The 22,104-nt window shown below is 45.1% G+C and overlaps 2 protein-coding genes across 3 annotated transcripts in view; one reads left to right on the top strand and one right to left on the bottom strand.

Annotated features, from left to right (window-relative positions):
- The first annotated feature begins 17 nt into the window (after positions 1–17).
- TRIM59 (tripartite motif containing 59) lies at positions 18–5,922 on the top strand. The gene is made up of 2 exons (XM_008930027.3): positions 18–146; positions 4,144–5,922. Exon 2 carries the CDS (start codon positions 4,147–4,149, stop codon positions 5,389–5,391), a length of 1,245 nt encoding a protein of 414 aa, XP_008928275.2. The 5' UTR covers positions 18–146; positions 4,144–4,146; the 3' UTR covers positions 5,392–5,922.
- Positions 5,923–7,529: 1,607 nt separating this feature from the next.
- SMC4 (structural maintenance of chromosomes 4) overlaps positions 7,530–22,104 on the bottom strand; it is a 27,345-nt gene continuing 12,770 nt past the window's right edge. For both annotated transcript variants that reach the window (XM_018079227.3, XM_018079228.3), the window contains exons 5-23: positions 19,744–19,908; positions 19,127–19,254; positions 18,781–18,921; positions 18,129–18,279; positions 17,599–17,763; positions 16,562–16,795; positions 15,796–15,981; positions 15,212–15,373; positions 14,831–15,056; positions 14,671–14,747; positions 13,687–13,839; positions 13,447–13,573; positions 12,436–12,625; positions 11,807–11,951; positions 11,003–11,176; positions 10,357–10,539; positions 9,564–9,796; positions 8,957–9,140; positions 7,530–7,849 (exon numbers count right to left, since the gene is read on the bottom strand). In XM_018079227.3, the coding sequence (XP_017934716.2) occupies positions 7,607–7,849; positions 8,957–9,140; positions 9,564–9,796; positions 10,357–10,539; positions 11,003–11,176; positions 11,807–11,951; positions 12,436–12,625; positions 13,447–13,573; positions 13,687–13,839; positions 14,671–14,747; positions 14,831–15,056; positions 15,212–15,373; positions 15,796–15,981; positions 16,562–16,795; positions 17,599–17,763; positions 18,129–18,279; positions 18,781–18,921; positions 19,127–19,254; positions 19,744–19,908 (3,267 nt within the window). In that variant the 3' untranslated portion in view covers positions 7,530–7,606. The remainder of the gene's footprint in view (positions 7,850–8,956; positions 9,141–9,563; positions 9,797–10,356; positions 10,540–11,002; positions 11,177–11,806; positions 11,952–12,435; positions 12,626–13,446; positions 13,574–13,686; positions 13,840–14,670; positions 14,748–14,830; positions 15,057–15,211; positions 15,374–15,795; positions 15,982–16,561; positions 16,796–17,598; positions 17,764–18,128; positions 18,280–18,780; positions 18,922–19,126; positions 19,255–19,743; positions 19,909–22,104) is intronic.

The raw sequence follows: 22,104 nt of genomic DNA, 5'->3' as shown, positions 1-22,104 counted from the left end.
GTGTTTCAGCTCGTTCTTATCCGTGCGACCTCGGCGAGCTCCAGGTGTTGATCCCATCGTTTCCCGGTTACTCCTTCAGGGACGGTCCCATCGTTGCCGGTCTGGGAGCTGCGGCTGCGGCAGGAGGGACCCTGCGGGGGACGCAGGTAAAGTGTGTTCGTCCTTCACCTCCGCTGGTGCTGTGAGGGGAATGACGGATAAATGCTAAAAAACCAGAAGCTTTGACAAGAGTTACGAGGGAGGGAGGGGGGATCGAGCATGGAAAGAAAGGATGGAGGGGGATATAGAACCACAGTTGGAAAGGACCCACAGGGGACCATCGAAGTCCTGGAGCGGGTTTTTCTGCTTTCTCCCCGCTTTCCTGAAGTTTGGGTTTTAAAATCGCCAGCACGAGTTCCCGTTGTAAACTTCTTAATTGAAATTATGGCCTTGGAAAAATTTCTGAGGTTGAGGTGGAGCGCGGAAGTTTCCGGCTGAGTGGAAATCGCTGTGGGTTCCATGCAAACCAGGGCTGGGACCGAATTCTTTTTGTAACATAAACTACACATAATATGAGAGAGATCTGTGAAACAGCCCGGCTCGCTCTCAGGAGTCAGAGATTCCCTCGGGATTCACCGGTAACTGTGATTCCAGCGCGAATTTGGAGTTTTTGAATGTGGTAACTTGTGTCAGGTTGTGTCAGAGGAGGAGCCAGTGCAGGGACGGAGAGCAGGGAACTGGCAGGTCCCTTTGACAGGGGAACTACACGGCTGTGTTCATCTCCTTCAGGTCACTAAAACCCCCAAAACAGCGGGGAAAAAAACCCCAAAAAGTGTAAAACTGTGCCAGCGGTGTAGTAGCTGTGGCAGGAGTAGGGGCCGGGGCAGAACATCCCAGGCTGAGAATTGCCGTGACTTGTGCTGTGGGATAAAGCAGCAGCACGGCTGGAATGGGCTGGAATAGGGAGGTTTAGGGCTGTTTGTGATTCCTGGTGGGTTTATGTTTTGTTCCTTTACCAGGAAGGTGATTTATGAATGGCAAACACTGTAATGTCATTCGATCTCTGTTTCTTGCACAACGTAAACTTGAGCTTCTATAATAGTGGTGAAGAGGATTTCATGGATCTCTGTGGGATAGGGAATGGGCGTTTCTGTGTGGATTTGGTTCAAGTTCAGCACATTTTGAAGTTGAGTGTTGCAGTCCTTCAGGAGAGAGCAGAGGTTTCCTTTGCTGGCAGGAGGAGGAGCAGCAGCTCCCACTCCTGGGGGTGCCCCTTGGAATGGGCTGTTATCCAGCGCCAAATTCACCTTTTAAAGTCCTCTGGAGTAGAATGGGGTGTGGGGGATTGTCCTATAAAGCAGTTATTTATCCACCTAAACGCTGATGTATGCTGTGTTCCACTGTTTGTATATTTGCATATAAAAATATATATAATTTTTTCTAAACAACCTCTGGCATAATGAGCTGGAGGAGCAGGAGATCTCTGGGAACACAGTTATCAAGGAATGCACCACATTCCTGTGATCTGCTTCGCTGGATGCCTTGGCACACACCCCATCCTCCAGCTCTGCTGCCTTCATGACATGTTTTCACCTCCCTACAACACCCCTAATTAGAGGAGGATAAAATCCCAGTCCTTAGCAGGCATCCCATTGCTGAGAGGTTTCCAAAACTGGCACAAATTGCACTTTTGAATTTTAAAATACCTTCTAGTTTGTGATTTGTTTATGCTGGGGGAACTCTTACAATAAATCTATATATTTATTACTATACATGTGGCACATGTATTTGCTGCCACAGTTGTTTGGAACATGCCAGGAAAAGTATCTGCTCTGTGCAGGAAAGCATTTCCCAGCTTCCTGCTGCTGCTTTTCTTTTCCTAGAAAAGTTACTTTCTTTCTCTTTGCTTAACTCTGTCATTTTGGGCCTTCTCTGTATTTTCCAACTGCTGTTCCCAGGCTCTGTTTCCAATAGTCTGCAGGTGAACAGCAGTGGAAATAAATCAATATGTGGGTATTTCCTCTGTGCTGCCAGTGCTGGGTGAAATTCTGGGAATTCCAAACCTTTTACTTCCCTGCTACAACTCCTGGTAATTGTCTAGAACAAATTAAGGAGACACAGGGTGCTTTAGAAAAATCAGCACTGACATTCCAAATCCTGTTTGGAAACTGAGGAATAATAAATAAAAAATAAAAAGGAGTAATAAAAGAGCTGGAGCTGCCCAAGTTAGTGATTTTAAACAAGGAAATTTTTAAAAAATTATTATTAATTCCATATATATAAGAGAAAATAGTGAATATCTAACTAAGGATTCTTTTTTTTCCAACCATGAGAAAAACTATAACCTATTTTTCCTTTGATTTCAGTGGAAGTGACATTCCTAAGATTCATAATAAGTTTATATATATAAAATTAAAATAAAACCTTTAAATATAGTTCCTATGGGAATTAATTATAAAAAATAATTATCTAGGCAGTGGAATAGATTTGTTGCTCAGCTCCCTTCGTTATTGTCACATTTCTTTAGTTCCAGTGTCTGAAGCATCACTTAAAAACATGGAATTAATAACCCAGTGTTGCTACAGTGGCTGATTGGAAAAGCTGGGAAATAAAGGCCTGTGGCTTCCCAGTGAAAAGAGGAATAACCTCATGGCCTTTATTTAGTAAAAAACAGATTTAGTGTCATTGTCATGAAGGTCTTTTGTTAAATGTTTGTTGGACCTGATCTAAATTCTCTTTACTGAGGAGAATGCAGCAGTTGGTTATAAATGCTGACACTCTTTGTCATTCTGCTTTTAAAGGGCAGTTCTTAGGAATTATATGGAATTATGTCTCCCTCTAGGAGATTTTCTCCCAGCTGTTCTCAAGGTTTCCTTTTAAAAAGAATTCAAAGAAGTGAACCAACATTTTGTGATAATTTACCTGAAAGTGTGCTGCATAGATTTTTTTAATTATTTTTTTCTTAGAGCTGAATTAATCAGGCTGTGTTTTGAATATAAAGTTGACTTAACAACATACAGATTGAATTGGCTGATCTGGGCGATGATAGATTAAAAATAAACTGATAAATTAAAGTTTTTAGTTGATTTTTTGGCATTGTTTCACCCTAATTAAGCCCAGCACTGCCCTTTTGGACCCAACCCCAGCCAGTGAGATAAGCCAGGCTTATTTCTGTGCCACCAGAGCAGGTTCCTGTGCTCAGGGCTGGTTTAACCCTCAGAGAACTGGGCTTTGGGTGTTCAGCTCCCACCCTCCCTCAGTGTGAGCCCTGCTCCAGGTGGTTGTTGGCAGATTTTGATTTAGACCCCAAATTGATGGGTTTTGATGCTGAAAACTCAGACAATTTCTTGTTGCGGTGCAGCAAAGCCTCTGACTAAAACTGGTGGAGGGGCAGGAAAACGTGGCACAAAGAGGAGGAAACGTGGTACCAATTCCCTCGTATTTTTAGCAGAATGGAAACAAAAATCAGGATTTATCAGGAAAACTGGTTTTAGTGTTACTGTTATTTGGGATTTAACACTGATTTCACTAAGCTGGCAAAGAAAAACTGAGGCAACATCACAAAGGATGGAAAGTGAAAGTTTTTGAGTTTGGTGCTTAAAGTAACCCGGGAATAGCACACAAAAATCTAATCCTGGTAGTGGTGGTGTCTGTAAGGGCTGCTGAGTTGGACTGTTAGTGCCAGAACCTCCAGAGAGCTTCTAGTAAATGTGACTGTTTAATGCTCTGATGACTATTTTGTGTTACAAAAGTAACATTTGAAGTGAGGGCAGAAAAAAAAGCGTCTGTACTTCTTGTTCTATTCTCACGTTGGAAGCGGTGGGAGAAATTGTTCATAATTCTGAGGTTATTTAGAAATTCTAGTTTTGTTTTTACCACTTCCCTACTGCTTCCCATCGTAAAAAACATCTAATGGCAGATTCCTGCTTTCCCTGGCTTTTTAAGGCAGAGGTTGGATGTGGGTGCTCGCTTGGCTCCTGAGTGCAGCTCAGACTTTGCTGAAATCACCGAACTGTTCACTTTCATTATTATTTTGCCTTTTTTTCCCCCTTGGCAACGAACAGCCGAGGTGGGAATTCCTGCTCAGGAAATGCCCCGCTGGGGTCACTGCAGTGATTGTGGAAGAGCTGAAGCCCTTTGTTTGTGTTTGCTTTCCCCGCGCAGGCCATGGAGCGGCTGGAGGAGGAGCTGAGCTGTGCCGTTTGCTGCGGCATTTACCAGGATCCCCGGGTGCTTCCCTGCTCCCACACCTTCTGCAGGGAATGCCTGGAGGGGGTTCTCCAGCGCTCCGACACCTTCTCCATCCGGAGGCGCCTCAAGTGCCCCAACTGCCGGGCCCTGGTGGACGTTCCCGCCGCCGGGCTGGAGTCCCTGCCCATCAACTTCGCCCTCAAGGCCGTCATTGAGAAGTGCCGGCAGGAAGAGCCCTGGGATGTGGAGACGTGCCGGGAGCACCCCCGGCAGCCCCTCAACATTTACTGCCTGCTGGACAGGCAGCTGGTGTGCGGGCAGTGCCTCACCATAGGGCAGCACCGCGGGCACCCCATCGGGGACCTGCACAGCGCCCACAGGAAGGCCAAGGAGGCCGCTGGAAAACTGCAGGAGCAGCTGCCGGAGAAATACTGGCGGGAGGTGCTGCTGTGCTACATGAAGCTGACGGCGCAGAAATCCCAGTGGGAGAAGCTCCTGCGCAGCGAGAAGGACGTCGTGGGGCAGTACTTCAAAAAGCTCGGGGACACCTTGGAGCACAAGAAGCAAGCTCTGCTGGGCGCTCTGGATGAGCTCAACAGGCGCTTCCTGCGGGAATACGAGCCCCTGCTGGAGAGTGTGAGCAAACTGAAGGTGGAGGAGATTGAGCTCAAGTACCTGAATTCCTCTATTCGGAAAGAGAAGTCCCCCCTGCTGTGCCTGGAGAAGCTGGAGGAGCTGCAGCAGCGGGTCAAGGCCCTGAGGGAGAAGGAACTGCCGGATGTGAAACCTCTGGAGATTTGTCCAAGGATGGAGGACCTGCTGAAGGATGTGTGGGCTAAAACTGAAGTGGGTCAGATCCACAAGATCCTCCCTCCAAAACTGATGCTGATTCCCAGGAGGAAACAGTGCAGCAAATGCCCTGGGAAGGAAACTGTGGAAGGCAGCAAGTGGGTGTGTGCCCTGAGCCTGCCCCCCGTGAGCCTGCCCCCCGTGCTGCTGCTGCTGCTGCTGGGCCTGGCGGGCACCGTGCTCGCCCTGCACAGGGCACTGCCCCCCGGGGCCATCCAGGCTGCTCCCGCATGGATCTCAGAATTCCTGCTCCAGCTCTATCAGCATTCCTGCTCCCACCTGCAGAAGGCTGTGGATGGGCTGTGCCACCCATTCACCTCCCTGATGGGGTTCTGCAGGAGAATTGTCCCCTTTGACTGCTTCCGTGAGTAGGTGATGGCCCAGTGCAGGAATCCACACTGAAAAGCTGGATTATTAAAGCAATACACTTTCCCCTTCTATTCCCATATCCTTCCTTTCCTCTAGTGCCTGGATTTCCTCTGAGCTAAGTCTTAGTGAAGTAAACATTTGCACCAAAAAGGGCTCTCTGTCCCACCGAGGTGTTTGTTCCAGCCGGGATCCAGGCAGGACCAGCAGCTGGAACCAGCTCACACCTGGGAATCTGAGTCTCAGCTCTGAAAACTCCTTCAACATGGACTCTTTATTTTTAGTAATGTCTTCTGAAATTGTTTTTTAATACAAACATGACAGGTTATCAGGACCCCTCAGCTGCAAAGGGCCGGCACTGCCTCCCATGTGCAAGAAACTCCCTTTCTGTGCTTCCTGGCCTGTGACCGTGTTGGAACAGAGACATTTGTGCTCTTTGAGGTCTGTGCTCGTGGCCCTGGCACTCAGTTTTTGGTTCTGGGTAGAGTGAAGGACACTATTTCACCCTTTTTGTCATTTTTTTTATCCTGTGTGTAATAACTTCGTGTGTTTCCCATGTTCCTCCTCTCCCATCCTCTCCTGCTGAGCAGGACCTTGGATGCACACACAGGTTTTAGACCCAGCTGTGCCCACGTTGGGGGGTCTGGGCTGGCAGGGAGAGACCTCCCACTGCTCCCTGACTTTTCCTAAATCATTTAGGGTGTAGTGAAAACACAAACATGCTGCAGGAAGTGGCAAAACTCCTGCTGGAGTCCGGGGTAGGAGGACTTTACCTGACAAGGAATGCGAATTTATAGTTAACCTTTTGATTGTCAGCACAGAGACCTGTCCCTGGACAGGGGTTTATTCTGCCCTCAGGTGCTCACTGGCACCATTTGCTGCTTTTGAGCTGCTCCAGCCTAAATGGAGCCAGTTTTAGCCTTTACCAGGCTGGATCAAGCCCTGGGAGAGGCTCCAAGTGCTGTAGTTCCACCAGCACAAGGCAGTGAGCAACAATTCACTGGGGATTGAGTTGAGAAAAACACAGAAATGGGTATTTGACCTCATAAAAATAATTCTCTCTCCCAGCCCAGCAGCATTCCTTGGCTGATGTGGTTTGTAAGCAGGGATTGAATTCTGAACCTGCCCTTTAACTCCTTGAACTTGGGGTTTTGAACCCCAAACTTGCCTGTTATCAGCAGGTTCTGTGTGGTCCTGCCAAATCCCACCTGCTGCCAGTTCATGCAAGGTCAGTCCTCAGAGGTGATACTGTTACATTCCTTAAGCCTCAAGTTGATCCCAATCCTGCTATCCCAGTGTTGACAAAGCCCGAGTCCAGCCCAGGTGCAGCTTGGGGGCTGTGGAGTGTCCCAGGGGGAGGAGCAGGAAGACACTGGGATGGGAGCTGTGCCTGGAATTTGTTCCTGAGTTTGTCTGTCATCTTTCAGAGTTCCAGTGGCAAATCCCACCCATCCCACTGCTCAGTTTTGGAAAGGTGTTCCAGGTGTGTGCTGGGACTGTGTGAGTGCTCTCATACCAATTCCCCAGTAAAACTGGCAATTTGTTTTTATCCTGAGCCCTGCTGGGAGGCTGCACTTGACACATCAGTCTCCAATCCTGAAGGTCTGTTCACTGCCCCATGAGGCTGCATTTCCTACCCCCCTTCCTATCTTTTATTTTCCTTTTTAAAAGAATTTCTAATACAATTTTATTTTTCATGACAGGAATTTAAAGTGCCTTTACCGCTGACTGACACCTGTACCACTCCCAATGCACTGTTATTTTCCAAGGTTTGCCTACAAATAAAGCCTGTTCTTACAGCAGGACTGGCCATCACATCACCTTCCTTCCCCCACTGCAGACCCTCCCCTGATCCCTCACGGAGAGGGGAGGAGCAGGGAGTTGTCTCCAGAGGGGCTCCAGCCTTCAGAGCATCTCCTGCAGCTCCACATCCTTCCTGAGCTGGGGATCCCAGAGCTGGAGGCAGCTCTGGAGGTGGCTGTTCCCACTCCCTCCCTGGGCCTTGGCCCAGCTTCCAGCAGGATCTGCTCCCTGCTCTTCCCAGGACACAGGAGGCTCACAGGGAGGTAGTTCCAGGGTCCTCCTGTTTCCCTGACACGGACTGAAATCTTACCTTTGCCCCCCTCAACAAGCTCCTCCCTCAGTTTTTACGTGACAGTTTATCGAGGTGGGGTTTTATTAACAAAATGTACAAACCAAAATAAAAGTAGCTCAGACAGACCTAAAAAGCAGCAGCAGCAGGGAGGGCACTTGGGCCCTCCTGGCTCTGGGGTCCCCCCTGGCTCTGGGCTCTCCCTTCCAGGGCAGCCAGTTCCTGCAGTCCCTTCAGAGCGATGCTTTTGGGGTTGGTGCCCACACTTTTGGTGGTGTTCTGGGTCTTGTAGATGCCGATGAGCCTGTCGGCGATCTCGAACATGTTGTTGCGCAGGGAGATGATGATGAACTGGGCGTTCTTGGTTTGCTCCTGAAACACAAAGGGCTTGTTAGTGCCCAGCATTCCCAAAGCTCTGTCCTGGTGGGAGCCCCGTGCCCAGGGGACAGGACTGAGGAGTCATCACCAGCCACGGAGTTCCTGCTCCCATCCTCGTTCCAGGAATTCCACAAGGCTGGAAGGGACCTTAAAGCCCATCCAGTTCCACCCCTGCTGTGGGCAGGGACATCTTGCACAGACTAGGCTGCTCATGGAAGTTCAAAGTTGTGCACAAAATACAACCTACAGCTCTACATTAAGTTAAATTTGCATTTAAAAGCTAAACTCATTACTAGGTTTTAACTGTCTGTGTCAGTCTAAACTGCAGCTGGAATTAAACCCTTGGCTCACCTGTGGGTGATGGACCCTCCTTTGTGGACACACTGTGGAAGCCAAGTTTAAACCTACAGCTGCAGGCAGGGAAGTTCCAGGTGTTTCCCTAATTTAAAGTAGCTGATCCTAATCCTTGCCACCTGTTCTAAAAACTGGTGGTGACATTTGGGATAATTCTGAACATCCCAGGTTTAACTGGCAGCCACAGCCGTAGCTGGAAGGGTTTGCTTTGCTTAAATATGGTGAGGGCAGGACTTTTAAAGGCAGGAAAAAACCTACTAATCAAGACAGATCAGAGACACTGATGGGACACAGCTCATGGGAATGAAATGGAAGTATAAATCCAACCTTGCCTGCTCCTGAGAGATCATGAGCTTGGATACATGGAGACATCACTGAGAGCTCAATTAGTTGTGTATTCTCAGCTGACAGGAGCTGAGGGTTTGGGGGATTTTAAAGAGGAAACAGCACATGGAGATGTGGCACCTTTGGCAAATCCCAGCTCTCTTTAGACAACTTATGAAAGAGGATTTGTAGGGAAAACACTCGTAAATCCTCTATTAGTCCCCTCACTTTGGGAAAGCATCAAACTTAGGAGCTTAAATAAACATGCAGAAAGCAAAATTCCAAGCCCTTTCTGGAAATCTGCTTCCTCCTGAGCTTCCCCTGAGAACTGTCCTTGCAGATTCCAACTGTGCTGTAGTCGTGCTGCCAGCCCGTGTGTCCTGGTGGGAAGGGAAGAGGCAGAGAGGTGCCCTGGGTACTCACATAGATGTAGAAGGCCACGATGGAGACGTTTTTGAAGTCGAGGGCGGCGTCGATCTCGTCCATGAAGTACAGGGGGGTGGGTTTGTAGTGGTGCAGGGCAAACACCAGCGCCAGCGAGCTCAGCGTCTTCTCACCCCCCGACAGGTTAAAGATCTTCTTCCAGCTCTTCTTGGGAGGCCGAACACTGCAAACAGGGAGGGGTTTCCTGACTTACCCGCCCAGCTGGGGTGTGGCTGAGCCCAACCTGCTGGAACGGGCTGTCCTGGGAGCTGGGACACCTCCCAGCTCCTGGGAATTCCCTTCCCAAGTGCTCTTTAACTCCTAAATAATGAACATGCTCCTCAGAGTGTTTGTGGCACAACACGTGACTGCCCCCATCCCCTGGGCAGATTTGGGAATTCAGCACTGGGAAATGAGGTCAAAGCTTTCCAGCTGCTGTTAGTTCCTGATTTCTCCAGGAGAAATGAATCCCAGACCTAAAAAGTTGTGAATTCTGCCAGTACCTTGCCAATGGTGAGCCTGTCTTGGTTCAGTGATGATCAGTGAAATTCAACTTAAAAACAGGTTGAGAAAAGGAATATGACAATTAAGAAGTACTTTGACCAACCTGAACATGATTCCCTCGGAGAAGGGATCCAGACTGTCCACAAGCTCCAGCTCAGCATCCCCCCCCAGGGTGAGCATCTGGTAGTTCTCCTTGAGCTTGTTTGTGATGACATTGAACCCTGCCATGAACTCGTTCAGCCTCTGCTTCCTGAGGTCTTCAAAGGCCTGTCTGAAGTTGTCCCTCTCGTTGGTGATGTTGTCCAGCTCTCCCACGTGTTTCAGGTACAGGTCCTCCTGCAGGGAAACACAAACAGCACCACAGAAATGCAGTTAAAGAAGTGCCTCCTCGATTTACATTTTAAACCACTTTTCCTACCATTTGAAAATGCCTTTTTCAAGAATTTCAGGCTAACAGCCCTCAAACAAAAAACCCAAAATTATCCCTCTCTTCTCCTTTGCTGCTAAGGGAAAAATCATATTAAAATAAAAAGTATTTAACCTGATGGATAGTCCACTATTATTGAATTGAGGAGAAAAAAACTTTCAGTATTTTTTCTGTCTCAGCTGTGAAGACTTGACTCTAAATACAACATTCAGAGGAGAGTCAGGGAATGATTTAGGTTGGAAAGGACCTCCAAGATCATGAAGGAAGTTGCCTTCAGCTGATGGTCTGGAATACAAAAGGCTTAGGGAAGCTCCTAAAACAACTTGGTTGAGGATGAGCTGACAAACACTAAGGCTGGTAACAGGAATGGGAAAATCCCAGGGTTCCATTGCAATTCCCTGAAGGAAAAGGAGCAGGACTCCTTTTTGCTGGAATTCCCAGAGATGGGATGGCCCTGGTGAGGCTTTACCTTCTTCCTGTACTCAGCAATGGCCCCCAGGTTGGGTTTCATCTCGTGCCTCTGGGCCTCCAGCAGCGCGATCCTCTTGGTGATCCCGTTGGGATCCTGCAGCGCCTCCAGCTCCTGCTCACCCAGCACGGGCAGCTCCTCGGGGGGCTTGTCCTCGATGGGGTGCAGGGACAGCTTGGAGATCTGAAATGCAACAGCCATTACCAGGAATCTTTTCAAATCCTAACAGTTATCACTCTAAAATAAGTATTTTCTGTGTTGGTACATAGTGAAACTTCTCCAAACACTCAAAGATTCTTCACAACTCCCTTTAAATAGGATGTGAAAAACACAATAAATACCCTTTTACCCCGTTATCCTGTTCCTGCATAAACACCACTAAACTGTGAGCTGAAGAGGAGTTTTCTCCCAGATTATCTGGTTTTAATGAGATGTTAATGTGCTCATCCTGTGAGATGAAGCTGTGGCTGCCCCTGAATCCCTGGAAGTGTCCAAGGCCAGGTTGGACAGGGCTGGGACCTGGGATAGTGGAAGGTGTCCCTGCCCACGGCAGGGGTGGAATGAGATGAGCTTTAGGGTCCCTTCCCAACCCAAACCATCCCACAATTCCATGACTGAAGGTTTAGGACCTCAACCATTTCCCTACCTCTTTTTGCCAGTATTTAACCTTTCCCTGGTGGGCAGAGATGTGACTGTCAACTTGTTCAATTTTCAGTTTGATGCTCAGAGCTTCACTCTGAAGTTCATGTTCCTCATCCCGAATCCTTTCAATCTCCTGGAGCAAATTCTTCTTCTCCTCCTGCATTGCTGGCAAAGCTTCCTGGACAGAAATCACCAAACCAGAGCATTCATCAGTCACCTGCAAAACTGTCACCCCTCTCTTGGGTTGTGGGTTTGTTTTCACTGTGTTTATATACAGGGATTGATGCAAACAAACACACAGCCTTGGATTTATGAGCTGCTCCCTGAATTGTGGAGTGACTGAAAATAGGCTGCAGTTTATGTTTTCATTCCTGATCTGGATCAAAGTACGATCTTGAGTCCTACACTCACACACTTTCAGCTAAAAGGCAGTTTTAGAGAAAGACAGGCTCAAAACCCAGCTGTATTTGGAAGAGGTTCAGCCATGCTGGTTGTTTTCCCTCCCTCCCATCCAGAAATCCAGACGGGAAACTAAAATCCCACATAACTGGAAAAAAAAATCTATTTTTAAGCAAGTTTTAAATCCAATAATTTCCTTGGGGAAACCTGGTGTAAGTTGTTTTCTAATATTCAGCAAACTGGGTCAAGATACATTTCCAGGTGAGTATAAAAAATAAAAATACACCATTGCTATTCCTTGGAATGTCAGTCTGCAGCTGTACACCAACATTTGCATGGGATTGGGCTGTAAGTGGGACACAGTGAGGATGTCAGTCATCACCCTGGTTTACCTGGAGGTGCCACCCACCTCAGCCTGCTTGCAGTCGTTCATCACCTCTGTGGCTTTCTCCTCCAGCGTGGTCAGCTCTGCTGTCAAGTTTTTAATGTCCTTCTCATTCTCTTCCATCTCCTTCTCCGTGCGCTGAAGAGCCTCCTCAGATTTTGTCAGGTTCCTGCAGGGGGACAGAGATGGTTGTGCACCCCAAACAAGGGCAAATGGGACAGAAAATAACCTCGAGACACAATTTGCTGACAACCAAGGAGGAAGTGCTTGTTTAGGCATCAACTCCCACACTCCTGAGGTATCCAAGGAAAACAAAGTTGTCTTCCTTAAGCTCAGAGCAGCCAACCCTCATTAAATGACAATTTCTTCTCTCAGAGACAAACTGGACATTTGTTCCAAATATTCACTATGGATTGCTAAGCTAACACCAAAAACAGACCCCATTTTCTTTCCTGACAGGTCTCATCATCAAATCAGTGCCCTCAGATCTGAACTGCTCCAGTGTGTGTGGCAGTTTGGATCTTTAAGCTGAAATATGGCAGTTCAGTGCCAGGCAAATATCAGAGAACTGCTGATTAAATGTGACTTTGAAACGATCAGAAACCCCAAACTGGTGTTTCTCTTGAGCTCCCTGAGGAGTGGGAGTGCTGTACCTGTCTGCAGCCCTGGCTGCCACCTGGGCCTTGGTGATGGCCGAGGAACATTCATCTATCTCTTTGTCAATCTTATCAATTTTGTCTTGCTGGGCTTTGACTTTACGATTGGTGATGTCCATGATGAGGTTCTGCAGCCGTTTCACTTCATTTCCCATTTCCTGGGCTTTCTCAGCCAGCTGCTCATAACCTGGCAGGAACAAAGGGGGTGAATCACTCTGGCACCCGTGGAACTGCTGAGAACATCAAGATTTAAGTCATCAAGTGATTGAAGTGATTTAGGCTCTGCTCTTTCACTGTATTGAGAACTGCACATATTTCTTTATACTGTGAAAAATGGTGAGTTTAACTGTGACAAACAGAAAAATACCACCCACGTCTTTCTGACACTGTTCTACTACCAAAGCTGTCCTGGTGTAAACCCCTAAACACTTAACTGGATAATTTCATGTACACAGGGTACTTAAATACATGAGACAGTGCATAAGCAGCTATTCCAAGCTCACTCTTTGCATTTATTTAATAAGAAAATGCTCAAAGGTTACATTTTAAGAGCTGGCCACCAACTGTTGCTCAGGAGTTGGTGTTACTGTGCAGTTACTACACCTGCTGAACAGTATTATTTCACAAGGATGTGTGCCCACCACAGACCACAGGGGATTTATTTTATACTCATGTAATAGTCTAGTTAGAACATGGAAAGAGCCTTCACTTGACTTTAATAACATTATCTCCTCATTACTTAAACTCAGTTTCCCTATGAATCTGTATGTCATACAGCCAGAAAACTCTAACCAAAGAAACAAAATACTAAAATTAATGTTTAATTCAGCTTGAGAAATTGCAAAAAAAGAAATGTTTTTTACTCTCTAATCTCTAGAAATACCTTTTACCCTCCTTAGAAGAAATGAGGTCCCAAACCAAGACATGGAACTGAAGCACAAAGCCCAAATCATTGCTTCCTCTGTTGATTACCATTTTAATCTCTACTCCCACCTCCACAAAATGTACCTTTTTTATAACCCTCCAGGGCTTTTTCCAATTCCTGCTGTTTGCTTTTGTCGGGAGCAGCAGCGACGACGTTCGCTTCGAGTTCCTTGAGTTGGTTTTTTAGATGAATTTCTTGCTCAGCAAAACTCTGGGGAGAACAAGAACACAACGGGGTTGGGATCCTGTCCTTGGACTCTCCTCAGGACTGTGTGGGGCTGGAAGTGCCCCAGGACACTCCTGCAGAGCTCAGGTGTTGCTCACCTGGATACTGGCCGTGTACTTCTCCGAGGTGTTCCTCATCTCCCAGATGTCCTGCTGCAGTTTCCTTACGGCCTCTTCCAGCTGGGATTTCTCTTCCTCGCACTGCACTGCTCTTTTAGAATCCTTCTGCAGCTGGGCCTCCATCTGACTGACCTACACAGAAAGAGAGGATCATTTACCTGCTCTCACTGCCACAGACAGAGCACAGTCTGTGAGCTCTGCAAACACAAGGATCGAGTGGAGTAAAAAGGTGACATTTGATAATTTGCAATGAATATCAGCTCTAATGGTGAAAAATGAGGGGCAAGTACAGATTAAAACCTAAAAGAATTCAGAAGAAAAAGCAAACTGCATCCTGATATGTCAAAGTATTCCTAAAATACAAATTGGAAGGAAAGTTCTGACACTCCTTGACAAATCTTGCATGGATACCAGTGAGGGCCCAAACCTGTCTTTTCTGTTGGACTGCTCTGCAAGAAGTGGTTCCTTCTGATCCATATCTTCCATGTTCTCATCCCTACCTCCAATCACTTCCCAAGCTACCAAAGGTACCACTATGGGACTAAACATTCAATAATGGGCTTATGACACCTGTGCTGTGAAAAAATACACAATCCCAGGATCACTGAGGTTGGAAAAGACATCCAGGTCATCCAGTCCACCCTGTGCCCCATCCTCACCCTGTCCCCCAGCCCAGAGTACTGAGTGCCACAGCCAGGCCTTCCTGGGACACCTCCAGGGATGGGGACTCCAAACCTCCCTGGGCAGCCCCTTTCAGTGCCTGACCACCCTTTTATGCACTAAAGAGCACCATAACCTCTGCTAAGCTTGTGAATTTTGGCTTTATAAACCATTGTTAGTGTTACATCCCACACTGTTCCCTGCTCATGCTGATTTCAAAGGACACACACACACATGCTATGAACTGCCAAACCCTAGGGAACTCTGAGGGAATTCCCCTTTTCATTAGGATTCTGTACTAACCTCTTCTTCTGAGACATCCATGACAACTGAGGATCCCATCCTGCCCTTCAGGATTCTCCCCCCTCCAGTCATCGTTCCTGCAGCACAAGGGATGAGAAGAGGTCAGAGAACACGTTGGGCTTCGATATCAGCTACAAAGCACAAGTGTGTGCTGCAGTACCTGACACCTCGATGATTTGTCCTTGCAGTGTCACCACCCTCCACCTTTTATCCCTTTGGAATGCCACTCTGGTGGCTTCATCCAAGTTTTCAGTCACCAGGGTGTCCCGCAGTGCGAAGTAAAACGCCAGGCGAACCTTCTCGTCCTGCACCTTCACCAGGTCAAACAGCCGGGGGGTATTTTCAGGAGTTGGGATTTTTCCCATTTTCTTTTCCCATACAGTCATCTATGCCCACAAAGAAAATAAAGGAAGGAGGTGTCCTTTAGGATAAATGCTGAGGTCATTCCATCGTTCGAAGGGATGTTAAGGCTTTAAAGCAAACACAATCAGACTGTAATTAACAGTGAAACAATTAGTTTTGCCCAAGCCCTGGGACTCACCTTGTCCAGGGCTATAAAGGTGGCAACTCCAATCTTTCCTGCCTTCAGGAAGTTCACACAGGCCTGGGCAGTGTCAATGGTGTCCACAACAATGTGGTCCAAGGCTCCACATGACGAGGAAATGGCCACATCATACTTGTCATCGATGGCTCCCAGGTCTCCCTGAGAATTGAGGTGGAAGCACATGGATGAGCTTGGCAGCTGTGGCTGCTCCTGGAGTTTTATCCTTTTTAATAAATCTATGCATTTTTTTCAAATGTACATACACTGAACAGACTCATTTTTCTGAAGCAGAGATAATTCTCCTTGGATGGACAGGTGGGGAAAAATTGCAGAATACCAAATGCACATTTACAGTGATGTGCAACAGGAATGAACAATTCTGCCTCAGCTCTGAATTTTAAACCAACTGGAAAGAACTGAAAAATGTTTTACCTTACAGCCATTCCACAGGACTTACAGGTCTGCTCTCGAAATTCCCAGCACCAGAGAAGTGAGGCATCCCACATTTACTCAGTCACAGAAACACCACTCAGTTCCTTTAAAGTTTAAGCCTAAAAGTATAAGAGCCTCCTAAAATTTACCAGTCTTCCATATAGTCCAGGAATATTCCCAGATTTCTTCTGCTGGAGCAGAGCCTCGAGCACTTTTCCTCGACTGCGACTTTGTGCTAAGGAACTTTTGGCTTCTTCCACTTTCCGCCGCAGGTTCCGCACCAGATCCTTCACCCCCGATTCCTCCCTTCCCAGCTTCTCCAGAGCCTTCTCTTTCTGGGGGTTCAAAGAAAGAAAGAAAGACACTGTCTCACTCAGCCTCGTGAAAACTACTGGATTCAGGCATTCTCTTTTATTTTGGGGAATAAGAGAGGAGCAAGGAATGAAATTCAAATAATCCCAGAATGGTTTGGGTTGGAAGGGATCTTAAAGCCCATCCAGTCCCATCTCTGCCATGAGCAGGGACACCTCCCACTAGCCCTGGTTGCTCCAACCTGGTCTTGGACACTTCCAGGGATGGGGCAGCCACAGCTTCTCTGGGCAGCCTGTGCCAGGGCCTCCCCACCCTGAAGAAGGCTCAGAAATACACCCATTTATTTCTTTAACATGTCTCAGTGTGATATTTAACCTGATTCCCTTGCAGGGATATGCAGGATGTAATTTCAGTGCTTAATATTAACATTGGCTTAACCCAAACTAAGTGTGAAATCAAATACTTATTCCCTCAGTGAACTGAGTATTAGAATATAGGGTTTGAATGTTGTTTATCTGAGATTAGTGTTAACAATTCACTTTGGTTTGTGTCACAATATTGTGCTGTGACTCCAAGAAATGAAACAGGAAAGTCAAGCGTCACCTCCTTCAGCTGCTGCTCGGCCTGGGGTAGTTTCCCAGCGATGTCCTGGATGGCAGCTCTCCTCTCCCTCAGGGTCTCTGAGGTGCTGCTCAGGGCCTCCTTGGCCTGGCTGAGCTGAGCCAGGGCCGTGTTGTACCTGCTCAGGTAGATCTCCAGCTCCGACTGCTTGAGCTCCATGTTGGAACGGGCCTCGGTCACCTCCTTACTGAACTCCATGAGCTCCTTCTCTTTGCCCTGCAAATCAACCAGAGGGTACAAATCAACCAGGCAGCTGTGGGGTTTGTTACCTCAGTCCCACTGTGGGAAAGAAAGAGGAAATGGGGTGTTCTTTTACAGCTCTGCTGTCAGCAGAAAACAGTCCTGTGCTCTAGAAGAACCAGGATTTCTTCATTTATTAACATATTCTGGGTGGAAATTAAACAAGGCATTTGTCCTAATTATAAAGAACTTCAGGGAATTATCACAGAACATTTTCATATAAGCTTTATATCATTTTCTTAATTTGTGCTAAATTACAGCTCAAGTGGAGAATCCACGTTTTCAAGTACAGAAAATAACCCCCCAAATTTACAGGATAAATTTCCAGCCTCCAGGTGTTCAGTGATTGAACAGCTTCAACAACAACCACCAGAGTACAAGAGTAGTTGTCCAACTACAAGAGTAGTTGTCCATTAATTCAAAGGCAGATTATTAGCTGGGAAAGGTTTGGAACATCCCATTCCAAAATATCTTTACTGAAGTAGCATATTGGCTTAAATGGTTTGGTGGGAGAAAGTGAAAGTGCATTTAAATGATGGAAGTGTAAGATTATTTATTACAAACATATGAGTGATATACTTGATCACTATAAGGGCAGACAAGAAAGATTTAGCTCTAATTATAAACTGAAGATTAACTTCCCAGTGAGGCTGCACTGAGGTAACACCTGAAACAGTGGAATTGTCATGGAAAATGGCATTTCCTAAGTGTCTTGTGATCGTTTCCTTCAGCACTGCAAAGTTAACACAGCAAGTTTTCCAAGCCAGAGCTGTTCAAACCTCTTTTTCCTTCCGAATTTCTTTTGTCTCATCCTGAAGGCTGGCCAGGACCTGCTGGAGTTTTGCTTCCTCCTTCTCCTTTGCCTTTTCCAGGAGCTCCTTCTTTGCCTTTGCCTCATCGATGGCTTTGCTGCTCGTGGAAGGGACTTTCTTCAGTTCTTCGACCTGCAGAAGGAAAAGGCTTTTAATTCCCTCTCCCACTGAAAACAAGGGAATTCTGAACTCCCCACATGATCCAAAGAGTGAGTTCAGATCACAACAGCTGGAAACAACCAACCTGAGAACACAGATCCACTAAATTAACTCAATTAAGGGACATAATGCACTACTGCAGGAAGTTATTTGCATACAAAATCTCGGGCTGATTTAAAGGACTTAAAATATCTGATTAAAATAATTTCAACCTCATTTTCCATCTTCTTTGTTGCACAAACTGCAATTGGTTTCTTTTCTATTTTCTCCCAGCTGCCCAAAGATGTTCTCACAACCCATTACACTTCTCCAACTAAATCAAGTTGTGGTTCAATTACCTTTTCTTTATCCTTTTGAAGCTGCTTCTCCAGTTTTTTAATCTTGCCTTTGGCATGTTTTAGATTTTCCCTCACTCTCACATCCTGCAAATCCAATTGATTAAATTTTTCTTTATTTTCCTCTATGAATTTTGTAATTTTATTGCATTTCCTGAAGGAAAAAATAAAGAATGATCCATTTCATACAGTATAAAAATAATGTCAGTGGAGTAGAGAGAATTTAAACCAATATTACTCAGTTTTTGTGAATAACAACATCCAATATTTACCATATTCACAGTATTTTCCCTGAGGAAATGATGTTTCATCAGAAAAATATCTAAATCCCTGTACCTAAACATCACAGTTGTAAATCTAAAAACCACCTCCCAATTATTTTTTTACAGTCAATACAAAGAAATATGTACTTTAAAATCCATTAAAAATATCAGATATTTGAATATCACCCAGATTCTCAGAGAGAAACAACTTGCAGAACCATATCAGACCAACAGAAATTTGTTGTAATTTATTTTTGTGCAAAAGATCATTTAATCCATTCCAGGGAATGTTTAGATACAGCAGAAGTGACTCTGCTCATCAGATAATTTAAGATTTTGGTGGGGGAACATGTAAAACACAGTACTTGTGAATATATCCCTAAAATACTTACTTTTCAAGTTCTTTCAGAGCTTTATTTTTGGTTTTTGTTTCCTCTGCAAGTTTACTGCTTTTCTCATTGATGCTTTTTGTTTCTTCATTAATTTTTTCTTTCTGCATTTCCAGATCCTTTATTCGTTTCTTTAGGTCATGGCTGGGGAAAAAAAACCCACAACAATAAACCCTCAAACTCCACTTTTTCCCATGAAGCTTCAGTGTAACAACGTGGTTTATGTAAAGTATTAAACTATAACATTAATTACTGATTAAGAAATGCAAAACATTTCTAATTAGAGATATTAAAGCTGAGTTTAACACCACCCTCTAAAGCCACCCCAAAGCTTTAGAGAATAACTTACATGTAGTACTGAGAGATATGATTTTTTTCTTTAAATATTTTGTTTTCCAAGCACAGGAACTCAATGGCATGATTCTTGTCCTCTTCCAAGGCATCCTTTTCTTTTTCCACCATTTTAACTCGATTTAACTAAACAAAACAGAGGGGCAGAGCTGGGGCAGAGCCAGGCCTAGAGGGGGAAACCACGAGGAGAAACCCCCCAGGACCTTTTGTAGGACACAGCTCTGGAGAGCTGGAGATCAGGAGAGGGGATTTAGCACAAGCTTTCTGAAAGAACATATACAGGTTTATTTTCTATATATCAACCTTTTAAAGTTAATTCTGCAACTACACATCTTTTGTTTTCCTTCATGGCCTTTAAAACAAGCCTGCAACAGGATCAGGATTTACCAAGGACACAGTAAGTAAAAAGAACTCTTATTATTTAGAACTTTTAGGACTTATTTAATACTTTTAGAAGTCAATGCATCAATAAAATGTTCTGAAAGCAAGTCCTGCAACAGATCTCCACAAGTAATTCAGCGTGTTTTTAGTTCTCCTCACACAGCTGTGTGTGCACCCCTAGAATTAGAGAATAATTCTACAAGAAATGCTAAATCAAAGCTTCCCAGGCCTCACCTTCTCTCCCCTGAGCTCGTTCAGGAGCTCTACCCTGCGACACAGAGTCTGGATGGGCTCCTTCAGCCGTGCAGATCCAATGATATCTTCCAAATATTCCAGCATTCCTTCGTCGTGCTCCGTCTGCCCTTTGGGCTTCATCATTGAGATCTGTTCCACTTCCCCCTTGGAAAAGAAAAGTTGGGTGGTTTCTGTTCTTAATGGCTTTTTTTTTTTGTTGGGGGAAAGAGTATTCTGGAAAAATACAAACATCTGTGGAATCAAAACTATTCCAGCAGGAACATCACAGAATCATTAAGGTTGGAAAAGACCTCCAGGATCATTAAGTTCAATCTTCATATGTATTTGGGAAAACAAAGACCAGAATTAACAGAATTCTCCTCTAAGGTGGTGGTGATGTGTCTCTTCTGGAGCCAACCTTCAGGTGTAACCATTCCTTCAGTTCTCTAAAGATTCAAAACGTATTTTGCCAACCTAAAAAAGGAAGAGGAGAATAAAGCATGTCCTTGGTGCTGGAGCTCTCAATAGCCTGAGGGCAGTTTTATCAGGACTGAAGACTCTTTAGAAACCAGAAGGTCCATAAAATCACACCTGAGGATGAACTGGAACTGTAATTCGTTTAATTGAGGCTTCCTTGTTGGAAAAAGAAAAAGATTATTTAAGTAGCAGGCTTCCTTGGTTTAATTTTCCTTCATGCACAGCATCAATGTTAAATGATTGAGGTGAATAGTAACAGTGATTTGTTCTTTTTAAAAATAAGACTTAGGAAGGATTAAGCTGAGCCAATCAGACTGTTTATGTTATCATCAGCCAACAAAACAATTCTTGATGCTTTATGCTCAGAACACAGTGACCATTTTTGCCCAAGTGATTTAGTTGCACACACTCAGTTCACAGTGACACTTAGTGACACCAGGTTTTCTTCCAAATAGTAACTATTTAGTTGAGTAGAACAGAAAAAGTGAATTTTTACAAATTGTACAACATTAAGAATTGGTATTTACTCAGGTAAGCCTTTCCTGTCAGTAATTCTGTTGTTTGAGCAAAACACAGAGGCAGGGGGTTTCTTTCAATTTAAAATTCTGCATCTAAGATTTTACTTTTACATTTAAACGCATCTAAGATTTTATTTTCTGGTTATCACTGTGTCAGCAGCTTTGACAGGACAAGAAAACCCAACAAAACTCTTTATTTTGATTTCTTACAAATCTCAAAAAGCCAAACAATCCGTTTTCTAAAAACTCCTGCTGTACTATATAAAATTCCAATTACATATTTGCTCCACTGCCCCAAAAGTAGGGTTTCTACACAAAAACTGCCTGTCAGCTTATGGGTAGGAAACTGTGCAGCCTCCTAAATTTCTGTGGAATTGTCAGAAGCCTCTATTTTTCCTTCTTGCATTTCCTCTGTTTACATGCAAGAAAAAACAACCACAGGAAAGGTTAATTCAAATGCTGAGCACCAAGGCTGAGAATTTCCTACACTGGATGTATACCCCTGATTTAGGTGCTGTAAATCACAAAACTCCCCTCGATTTAACAGGAAAAATCAGGAATTCTGGACAAGCAAGGAATGTGAGTCAACTTTTTTTAATGATTTGGCTGAATATAATTAACCATCTTTGAGCCACAACCATCTAAGAAAGATGATGATGAGGTGTGAGGTTTCTCTGTAGCTCACTAATGGCAATACTCGGATTATTTTCTTATCAAAAGTAAAAATATTTAGGAACTATTGACTGAATAATAGGAGGTTTAATATTTGTAGCATTTTCCAAGTTAATATATAAAGAAACCTGTTTCTCTCACTCCTATAGTGAAAATACTTCAGAAACTAAAAGGTTTCCAGCTATTTTGATTGATAAAGGGACTGAAAAAGTAGCCATGACAGGGGAAACACATTTTACAACTGTGCATTGTTAAAACTGTTACCACTGTTAACTGTTTCCTAACCTGTTCACTGTGCTCATCACTCCAGCCATTATTTGAATTATGGATTAAAAGCCCCCAAAGCAACTTTGCTCATTTCTGTAGGGGAGGATCTGAAACACAGCCGAGCACTTGTGAAAGTGAAACCAAGGCAGCCCAGGCAGCCATTTGTGGAGAAGGGATGAGAACAGGCTTGGGCACGTCTCACACACACCTACAGCTCCAAGTGCCACAGAGAACCCCGGGACATCTCTGCTGCTGTCCCTCAGTTGCCTCCCTCTGGGTCATGGATTCAGAGAGGCAGCAATGTGCAAAGCAAAGGAAATCAAAGCTGTGTGGAGACAATCAAAATGGATGGCAACCCCAAGCCCTTGGTGAGGTGGGCAGAGCTGCCAATGGTGGAATGGTGAACTACAAAAGTTCAGAAAGCACC

The sequence above is a fragment of the Manacus vitellinus genome, unplaced genomic scaffold (genome assembly GCF_001715985.3).
Source record: "Manacus vitellinus isolate BGI_N305 unplaced genomic scaffold, ASM171598v3 scaffold_45_pilon, whole genome shotgun sequence".
Classification (NCBI taxonomy): domain Eukaryota; kingdom Metazoa; phylum Chordata; class Aves; order Passeriformes; family Pipridae; genus Manacus; species Manacus vitellinus.
The sequence above is the reverse complement of the archived record's forward strand: the minus strand, read 5'-3'. Positions and strand labels throughout refer to the sequence as shown.

What these genes read in the sequence shown, in the direction of transcription:
- TRIM59 (XM_008930027.3), top strand. Translation starts at nt 4,147, where the DNA reads ATGGAGCGGCTGGAGGAGGAGCTGAGCTGTGCCGTTTGCTGCGGCATT.